This window comes from Dromiciops gliroides, chromosome 4 (assembly GCF_019393635.1).
Source record: "Dromiciops gliroides isolate mDroGli1 chromosome 4, mDroGli1.pri, whole genome shotgun sequence".
Taxonomy (NCBI): domain Eukaryota; kingdom Metazoa; phylum Chordata; class Mammalia; order Microbiotheria; family Microbiotheriidae; genus Dromiciops; species Dromiciops gliroides.
In genome coordinates this window covers 323,159,116-323,169,848 of record NC_057864.1, presented here as the reverse complement: position 1 = coordinate 323,169,848, position 10,733 = coordinate 323,159,116, and the positions used below count along the sequence as shown (strand labels likewise).

Sequence of the window (10,733 nt, the reverse complement as noted above, 5' to 3'; positions counted from 1 at the left end):
ATCTAAGAAAGTGCCACAAGTTGCATGTGTGTGAAATGAAAACAAAATGTCTAGATGAGTCTCCACAGAAATACTGAATACCTATCTCTATGACTACTTGAACTTAGCAATAAAACAGTCTATATAGTTGAGGCAAGTAAGAGGTGACATGTCTTGTAATGTGTAGTATTTATGGGATAATAGAGATTTAGAGCTGACAGGGATTGCTGTGGCCATCTTGTCCAACCTCCTCATTTTTTAAGATGAAGAAATTGAGGTACAAAGAGGTTAAGTGATTTGACAATCATTATGGATAGTGTTGGACACGGAACAGTAACACTGAGTTCCATTCCAGCCTCAGATACTTGCTGTGTGATCCTGGGCAAAATGGGGATAATAGCCCTTACTTCCCAGGGTTGTTGTAAGGATTAAATTTTATTTGTAAAGTGCTTTGCAAACCTTAAAGCACCATATGAATGCTAACTATCATCAATTATTATGAATTATCAAAGTCATAGTATGGGCTCAGGTTCTCTGACATTAAAAAGCCAGTGTTCTTTCCATTTTATCACCAATAGGTACCATTAATATAGTCCCATCTTGAACAGCATTTGTGTACTAGCCTTTTCCAAAGTCCTTTGAATATAGCTGATTTTACTTTTTGAAAACAGTAGCCCTGTTTTAGTAATACATGGTTAAAACATGATGATCCCCAGGGTCCTTTCTGGCCTTACATAGAAATATCATGGTGGTAGAAGGTAGTTTAAGAGATCTTCCTGTCCTTATTTCTGCCTTCTAGAATGGCAAGTAGAACTAGTCCCCTTTAAAGTTGGAGAGTCTTACCACAATCCCTCAGAAATCCATTCAATTATTATATTATAGCTTCTGCAGGTAGCTAGGTAGTGCAGCAGATAGAGTACCAGGCCTGGAATCAGATAGACTCATCTTCTTGAGTTCAAATCTGGCCTCAGACACTAGTTCTGTAACCCTGGGCAAGTCACTTAACATATTTTGCCTCAGTTTCCTCATCTGTCAAATGAGCTGGAGAAGGAAACGGCTAACCGCCCCAGTATCTTTGCCAAGAAAACCCCAAATGGGTGTCACAAAGCATCAGACACCACTGAAAATGCTAAAAAACAGCTTGTATGATATAGGAGTTTCTATTATTATACCCAAAACACATATTAGAGGAAAACAATCATTCAGTGCCCATAAGTAGGCAAAATAAAGTGTTTTAGTCAGTCATTATGAAGTGTTGTAGCAAAATATGGAACTATCGACAAGCAAGGGTTGATCTTGGCCTCCCAGGGAGTCAACTGGCCAAATGGATACATAACATTAAATAAAATGTGGAACATTACTTACATTTAATACATGTGGATCAGAACTATGACATTTCATTAAAAAAATCCCCTGAAGAAATGAAAATCCATTCTATATCCTTCCTGACACAAAGGAGTATCCTGTAGGCTATTTTATTATTTAAAGTCATACAAAATGTTAAGCATTTTACATCTTACTGAAATTTCATTGTGAAAGTTCAGTGGATCTCAGAGATAGGTTCTAAACTGAGACTGTTTCATTAGAAAAGAGATGAGACATAATTTCTGAACCATCAACCAATTTTTAGTTCTCAATACCTCTCCTTAATATCTTGGTAGGTAGTTTGAAAAATGGCAGTCAAATAGCTATTATTCCTACCTAACATAATTTTCTGATCTCCTCACAAAGCTTTTGCAATGACCTGAGATGCAGAGCAAGGACTGGGGAGACTGAAAATTGAAGAAATAAATGCCTGAACCAATAACTCCTATATGCCCCAACACTTGAACTAGCCCTTAAAATGTCATGGACCTTCTAAGGTTCTGAAATAGATGATATTTTCCAATATTCTGTTTTAGCATTGGTACTTTTATAGAAAAGATCACCATTCTAGGTTTACATTGGTCTTCCCATCTGATTTTGTTTTTGGAAGCTTAGACTTAAGCGTGCCAAATTTATGCCTATTATGGGTTCTTTTTATATTATAGTGCTGCTGGTTTAGGAATATTGAAGGTATCCTATCATTCTTTTATGACCTTAGAATAAATATGATTTAAAGAAACATCAGAACACCGAGAAGCAACTCTCGTAACATTTTGGAACAAGAACACTAAAATTCTGTAGTGTGCATAATCTTTATATCCATAAAGCATCTATAGCTTTTAGTATTTCATTTAAAAATTAACAGCAATCAACATCAAAGAATCAACACACCCTTCACAAGTATAAAGTTATTTCAAATTTTGATAGGCATTATTCAAGTTATTTGAGCATGAATGATCTCCATTGTATATGTATTTCCCTTAGTATGTATTGGTAGCACATTTAAACAATGTTTCCTGAAATATCTTATCCAGAAAGACAACACATTTTAGATTTAGTATTTTTCTTCTGAAAAGTCAAAGTCTACATGGAGGATTTCAATTGACTAGGGCCTACTCATATCAATAAAATCTTTTCTTCATTTGCATAATCAAGGCAGCATGGTTTACTGGAAGGAGCAGTGGAGAAAGATTCAGGAAATCTGGGTTTTGGCTTGACTTTGCCATTTCTGAGTTGTATGATTGTGGGCAAGTCACAACTTCCCTGAGACTCAGTATTTTCTTCTTTAAAATAAGAGATGACTTTATTATAATCTTAAAATTATTTAAAGATTATCTTAACATAAAAAATTATCTCTAAGGTCCTTTCCATTTATAAACGTCAATGATCTCAAGACAGAACAGAAATGTTGGTCCATTTTCTTTAATATATTAGGAGCAGGAGGGGCAGCTAGATGGCTCAGTGGATAGAGCACTGGCCCTGGATTCAGGAGTACCTGAGTTCAAATCCGGCCTCAGACACTTAACACTTACTAGCTGTGTGACCCTGGGCAAGTCACTTAACCCCAACTGCCTTACTAAAAAAAAAATAATAAAAAAAAATAATAAAAAAATATATTAGGAGCAGGAAAACTGATGCTTCTAGGTTGTGTGGCTTTGCAATTCTGCTGGAGAGATGAGCCAATGTGAACAAAGAATTTTGGTTCTGGTTATTTCATCATCATAAACACAGCCATTGAAAATAACTTGCCTCAAATCAGACAGTTAGAAGCAGAGGCAACTAGAATATAGTTCTCTTGATCTCCAGAGCTGCCCCCACTATATTTATAAGGACACTACCAGTCAGCATAGATTGGATTTGTGAATACTATTTAGTTTTTAGCTTTCAAAGAAAGTCAAATCTATAGTCTCAATCTGAGTTAGGCCTTTTTGAAACATGCATTAGCTATCCTTCCTCTTTAGATTTTATTTTTTTCCTGACATGACAAATAATGAAAACCTCAAGGACAAATATTTAACTTCATGTATTTTGAAACCCTGAAATAAATTAATATGAAATTTTTGTAACTCCGATGTCTAGATAGTCACTATTATACAGTATGGTATAGTTAGAAGATAAAAAGACTTGAGAATTCTTTAAAAGCAAACAAACCCAAAGAACCAAAGAAAACCGAAATCATAATCACCTTTAATCTCAGTATGGTTAGCTATGTAGAATGGAGGATTATGCTGTTTTCTTATTAAGATGAAAACTGTTCATTTAAAATCCACTCAATAGTACATACAAGTATGTGACTTGTAACCCAAGGATGGTAAAGGACTCCAAATCATCTAAGCCCCATATGTACCTAGTAGACTCAGGACCAGAAGTCATCCAGCTTTTACTTGAAGACCTCTAGTGCTAGAGAACTCAGAATCTCCAGAGGCAACCCCATTTCTACTTTTGGACAGCTCTGATGGAATGAAAGCACTGAAGAACCTTCCAGCGACACATTCCTGTGGTTCCTCCTCTCTCTCTTGCTTTGGTCTCTTCCTCTCTTCCTTACTTATAACCTCAAAGATGATGTACCATGTCGAGTGATCATATTTGATTCCTGTTTCTCAGGGATCTCTGTAGTTCTGTAAAGCACTTAGGAACTATGGCCACAAATATCACAAACAGAAGGAATACTGGAATGAAACATGGAAGAAATTTCTGATACTTAGGCCTATTCACAGTAAAGATAATTTCCATTCACATAATTTACCTATATTGATGCACATCTTTACATTTATTCAGATGTTATTCACATATGCTATTATAGCAAAAATAGATTGGTTTGTATGTAAAATATTTTTACATTATGATAACATTCATAATATTATTGGCATGTTCTCTATACAGTTTTCCGTTCCTGTTGGGGGCAAAGTCATCTTTTTTTCGTTGTAATTGTTTTATCACGGTGGAAACAGTCTGGTATTTCATTTAAAAGGTATTAAAATGCTATTTCCTGGACCACAGGAATGTGAGTGAATAGTACTTCAAAATTTTATCTAAAGATAATGAGAGTAAACATATACAGCTTCAAGTTATCATAATGAAACAAATGGTAGGTCAGTTGGCTCCTTGGATAACACACTAATACTCTGTTAGAGCTTGTTCTTTTTCCCTTTTTAATATAGTAATAACTCTGCCTTCGCAAACAGAGTATTCAGATAAGATGAAAAGAGAGGCAACTATGCCCTGTGTTAAACTTGGGAATACAAAAAGATTAATTTTAATTCAATTGCAACATACTCTTTCCTTGTTACATTGTGGAAAATTTAACGTACAAAGGAAAGAATTAAATGGAAATCCTCCATGATACTATAATCTGGGCCTTAATTTTCCAAATAGATTAAGCAGCTGATCAATGTAGAACCACAATAATCAAATAACAAATTTACGTTTCCGACAACCTAACCCAAATGTAGAAGGGAAAAAAACCCAACATTGATTAAAAATGATAGTAAACAATAAATTATGTTTCAGTGCAGGTAATTAGCTATATACAGTATAATTTAAAATCGAGTGCTGAAGACTGCTGATGTTGATCTCTTAAAACTCTGACAAAATATAAATAAGGTACCCAAGAGAGGATGGTCGAGTCAGCTGTGGCACAGAACACAGACTGATGTCTCTCTTTTTATTATCACAGCTTGAAATAGATTCCATCAGAATCTTCTACTAAGTGTGCAAGAGATGGCAAATATTAATTCCAAAACCATTTCTCTAGATTACCAACAGACTTGTACTCTTGGTGTCTCTTCACATGGTCACAAGCAGAGCACGCATGTGTTTCCCAAAACCGTGGGAGATTCACTGTGAAACTCTTCCTCCAGTTAAAGTAACTGAGGTATAATTTATCGTTTCTGTCTAGCTCCTTAAGATATTTGGCTAGCTCACTGGCTGAACTGTAATCTTCCACATGAATGAAGGAGTCCCCTGGAATAAAATTCTCATAGTTTTCCCTAGATGGACCCAGCACAACAGGGACTGTACCAGCCAAAAAAGCATTGTAGAGTTTTTCAGTGATGTAATCTTTGTGGATTGAATTTTCAAAGGAAAGGTAAAATTTACAAGTAGATATGGTGGGAATCAAGCTTTTATCATTCACATATTCTCCAAATGCTTGCCCATAGGTATGAATTTCAATGCTTTTACTCAGTTCACTGTAATACTTGACTCTTGCATGCTCAGGATTCCAGTTACTGACAACCCAGCACACCAATTTCTTCTTGCTTGGCACTTCAAACACAAAGGAGTTTGTGCTTACTGTCATGAAGCCATAAGGCACTTGTATATCAGAGTCCCGGCGATAAGTCAGAGTTAGATTGAAGAGGTGTTCAATGCCGCTCTTCTGGGGTGTGTGGGTAGGCGATTCCAAGTTCATCCAAATCCACTTCTGGAATGGTGGCCTAGCTTGCTGGGGTAAATTAGTGAGATCCCAACTGATGTCTCGATGATGAATCAGAACAGCATGGGATTTGTTGTAAAGGGCTCGATCAGTGGTGAGACGACAACCATGGATGTTAAACATTGCTTGACAGGATGAAAGGTCAAATGTCTGCCCAAAGGCCATACCCAAATCAATATGATGGTTTCATTTCACATCATCAGTTTTGCTGGAAAAGAAATTTTTCATTTTCAGAAACAGAACTGGTTGTCTCTATGGGGCCAAAGATCCAGCTGTTGGTGGGCTTGATGTAAATGAGCAGACATGCCATGAAACAACCAGGATGATGCAGGTGATTAAAAAATGGGCGAAAAATTCCTTTGGATGTCGATGTCATAGTTTTTTCTGTGAAAGAGACAGAAAGGAAAGTAAAAATTCGTCTGATATGTATCCCAAAATGTTACTTGGTTAAAAACAACTGCCTTTTTGAGTGTCATCCTACCAACTGGAACAAGGGTTTTTAACCTGAGTCCACAGATCCTCAAGGAGTCCATGGATAGATTTCAGGGGGTCCATGAACTTGGATTGGGGAAAAAATACATCTTTATTTTCACTGACCTCTAAAATTCAGTATTTCTTTCCTTTATGAATATAGGCAACAAAATATTATTCTCAGAAGAATTCATAGATTTTACCAGATTGCAAGAGGTGTGTGACACAAAAAAGGTTAAGAACTTCTGGTACAAACTATTTTCAAAGAATTTATCCTTAGCCCTATTTTTGACAAGAAAATGGTTTTCCTATAAGTCTTCCACAACTCAGTTCGGAGCCAGAACCTAACTTATCTCTCCTAGTTTTATTTTAAGCCCAAACCCAATGTTTCAGTGATCTCTTTTAGAGTTGTATATGGTAAGTATAGAAGCTTAGGGCAAATCCAATTTGGGGGTGGTAGTGATAGATGACAACGGACATCACAGATTTAGAGTTGGAAGGTACCTTGGAAGTCATCTAGTCCCACCTTCTCACTTGACAGAGTGTTTAAATGCCTTGTCCAGGGTCTCACAAGTGGCAAGTGGGAGAGTCAAGGTTTGAAGGTCTTCTGTCTCCAGATCCAGCACTCTTTTCCAGGCATCCATGCCAGTCTAGTGCAGTTGTGGTAGGGGAGGGGCAAACAATGGATCCTTTTAAACTTGGGGTCTGTGAACTTTTTCTTTAAAATTGATAACTGTATTTCATTATAATTGGTTACCTTTGTAAGCCTATATATTTCATTTTCTGCCTTTTGATGCATTATTCAGTGAAGGGGTCCATAGGTTTCACCGGACTAATAAAGGAGTCCCTGACACAAAAAAAGGTTATATTTTTTAGAAAGTCCAGTAAATTTTATGGTCCTGCCAAATACCTTTGACCCCTAGGAAGAGGTGGGATGTATGAAGTGACAAGAACAGCACAAGGAGAATGGAGGTCCTCAGGACACCACTCTCCCCCCCTTCCCCTCCCTTCCCCCCCCCCCACTTTACAACAGTAATGGAGCTTCAGTGTACTAAGAATTTCTCCAAAGTCCCTATTGGTCTCCTGTGTTACTTGAAGCTGTTATTTGAAATCAGTGAAACCAATAGTTCCCAGGCTGACCCATTCCTAAAATCCTCTCTGAGATAAGTTTTTAAAGATTTATTATCATTCATCAAAAAGAGTAAATGTAGGGAAAGTACTAGCTATCACAGTAATAAGTAAGGAGGTTAATATACTTGGAGGCAGAAAGCAATGGGTTTCCAATCCTGACTCTGATACATACTCAATGTGTAATAGTGGGCAAGTTACCAAAACTGACCGAGCCCCAAATTACTCCTCTGTAAAATGGAAATAATAACTTGCCTGACATGATTGTTTTGAGGCTCAAAAGATATAGGTTATGTAAAGCAGGTTGCAAACTTAAAACTGCATATAAATGCTAGTTTTTCTTGTTATTCAGTGACTATAGTACTATGAGAAGGATCAGGGATCTCACTGGTATTCCCTTATGGAAACTGTCTCCCATAATGCAGAGCCCATTTTTGGTAAATTTACTTGAAGGAACATAGAAATTAGATAACTGGCCCAAGTTTATGCACAATTTGAGTCTTTTTGATTCAAAATTCAGCATTCTAATACCCAACTTGGTCTCCTGTTTTGATGATGATGGTAACATGGAGGATCAGTCCTGGATTTGAAGTCTGGAAATATTTTAGTTTGAACTCTATAATGCTTCCTAGTGCATCCTTACACAATCCTCATCTATGACATGAGATAATAACTCCGTAATTCACAAAGTTGTTGGATCAGTGAAGTTAATATATGCACAATGCCTTGTCTATCCTTGAACCCTATAAAAATGTCAGTTATCTATTACTAAAATGAATAGTTCCAGACCTGGTTCTGAAACATGTGGTTCTGTTCATTGAATTGGCTATATTTCCAGAAACTCTACTTTTCAATTCTTGACTATTTTTTGAAGAATGTGTGACCTCTGCTGTCACTTTATGGAGATTTAATTACTTACTCATATCCATTCAATTTAATTCATTTAGATAACCATTTATTGAGTGCCTACTAAGTATAGGGCACTGTGTTAGACATACAATCTATTGGAAGATTCCCTAGACAAGATTTTTTTTGCAGTCACCACTAGATGTTAAACAAATCTCACCTATTTTCCAAAGCCCTCCACAATCTGTGGCAAATTTACCTTTCCATGATCTTTTCATATATAGTATTCTAGCCAAACTGGACTATTCATTCCCTGTATATGTCCTATGCTTTTCTGATTCTGTGCTATCATTTTTGCCAGGAGCTGTAACTGAAGTAGGGAAACGGGATTTTCACATGGACCTGAAATTTAGAGGGTATTCCTTCAGCATGGTAGATATAACTGACCTTACCACTATGTTAGTGAGAATAATGAATTAAAACAGTAAACTACTAAATGTGCCACCTTCTCCCATACCACTGCAGTTATGTGCCCTCTTCTCTACATATCTCTGAGATCTCATCAATTTTGATTGGTTTGGCTATCATTTTTATTTAGATAACTCCAAGATCCAAACCTAAACTCTGTCCAGAACTCTATTTTCACATCACCAACTATCTACTGGGGACTTTCAACCAAATATCATGTAGATAGCATAAACTCAACACACACAAAAAAAGACTAATTAATTTATTAATTAATCCTAATTAACTAATTAATTGATCCTCTAACCTTCTCCACTTCTTTTGATGACACCACCACTCTGATTCACTCAAGTCTCCAACTTTGGAGTCATTCTCCTTTCTCCCCTTTTCCTCAAGTCTTATATCCAATTAGCTATCTAGTCTTTACAAGCCTAACTCCATAACACCTCTTACATTTATCCCCTCACAATACTCTGCTTCTCTATTCACACTACTCCAGGCTTCTATCCTAGTCCAGGATTCACTTTACCCTACTGCAATATCCTTCTAATTTGTCTTGCTAATTTTAAGTCATTTCCTTCCCCAAACTTGTTTTATACAGCTGCCAAATGGATCTTCCTAAAGCCAGATCTTAACATATCACCACCCCACTAAAAAAACTCAAATGACTCTCTATTACCTCTAGTATAAAATACAAAATCCTTAGCCTAGCATTTAAAGCTCCCTATATTATCTACTTGTCTCTTAAGGAACTTCTATGTGCCTCAAGAAGCAACAAGGTCAAGAACTGAACATACAGAACAACTGATTGGTTTGAGATTGGTAAGGGGTATGATGAGGCCATATACTGTCACTTCATTTATTTTACTTATATGCAGAGTTCATCATGTGAAATACCAGGCTGGATGAATCAAAAGCTGGAATTAAAGTTGCCAGGGAAAAATAACAAAAATCTCAGATATGCAGATAATACCATTCTGATGGAAGAAAGAAGAATTAAGAAATTTCTTGATGAGGGTGAAAGAGGAAATGATAAAAGCTGAACATTTAAGAAGGGCTTGAAGCTTAACATTAAAAAAAAACCCAAATTAGAGCTTGGCAACTGGTTCCACTACTTCTCGGGAAATAGAGGGAGAAGAAGCAGTGTCAGATTTTATATTCGTGCGCTCAAAGATCACTGAAGAAAGTGACTGCAATCATGAAATTAAAAGATGCTCTTTGGTAAGAAATATGGCAAATCTGGACAACAGACTAAAAAGCAGAGACATCACCTTGCTGACAAAGGTTGTATAGCAATGTGTAGTTGTGAAGAGTTGAACTATAAGGAAAGCTGAGTGCCCACAGAATCAACATTTTCAAACTGTGGTGCTTGAGAGGACTTTTGTGAGTCCTTTGGACAGCAAGGAGATCAAATCAGTCAATACTTAAAGAAATTCATTTAGTGATTGTACATATATAACCTGTATCAGATTGCTTGCTATCTAGGGGAGGGGGGAGGGAAGGGAGGGAGGGAGAAAGTTTGAAACTAGAAATCTTATAAAAACAAATGTTGAAAACCATTTCTACATGTAACTGGAAAATAATAAAATACTTTTATGATTAAAAAATTAATTTAGACTATTTACTGGGCAGGTAGGTAGCATAGTGGATAGAGTGCTGGGTCTGAAGTTAAGGAAGACTCATCTTCCTTAGTTCAAATCTAGTCTCATACACTAGATGTGTGACCCTGGGCAAGTCACTTAACCCTGTTTGCCTCAGTTCCACATCTGTAAAATAAGCTAGAGAAGGAAATGGCAAACCACTCCAGTATCTTTGACAAGAAAACCCAAATGGGGTCAAGAAAACTCCAGCATAACTGAAATGACTGAACAACAACAACATTCACTGGAAGGTCAAATACTGAAGCCATTGGAAAAGACTCTGATGTTGGAAAAGACTGAAGGCAAAAAGAAAAGGGGAGAGCAAAGGATGAGATGGAGAGTGTCATGGAAACAAGGAACATGAACTTGGACAGACTTCAAGAGATAGTGGAGGATAGAAGGGC

At 36.7% G+C, this 10,733-nt stretch overlaps 1 protein-coding gene across 1 annotated transcript in view; it reads right to left on the bottom strand.

Annotated features, from left to right (window-relative positions):
• Positions 1 to 983: 983 nt before the first annotated feature.
• FUT9 (fucosyltransferase 9) overlaps positions 984 to 10,733 on the bottom strand; it is a 133,301-nt gene continuing 123,551 nt past the window's right edge. The window contains 4 exon segments of the mRNA XM_044002155.1: positions 984 to 5,937; positions 5,940 to 5,970; positions 5,972 to 6,013; positions 6,015 to 6,163. Of these exon segments, the coding sequence (XP_043858090.1) occupies positions 5,075 to 5,937; positions 5,940 to 5,970; positions 5,972 to 6,013; positions 6,015 to 6,163 (1,085 nt within the window). The 3' untranslated portion in view covers positions 984 to 5,074.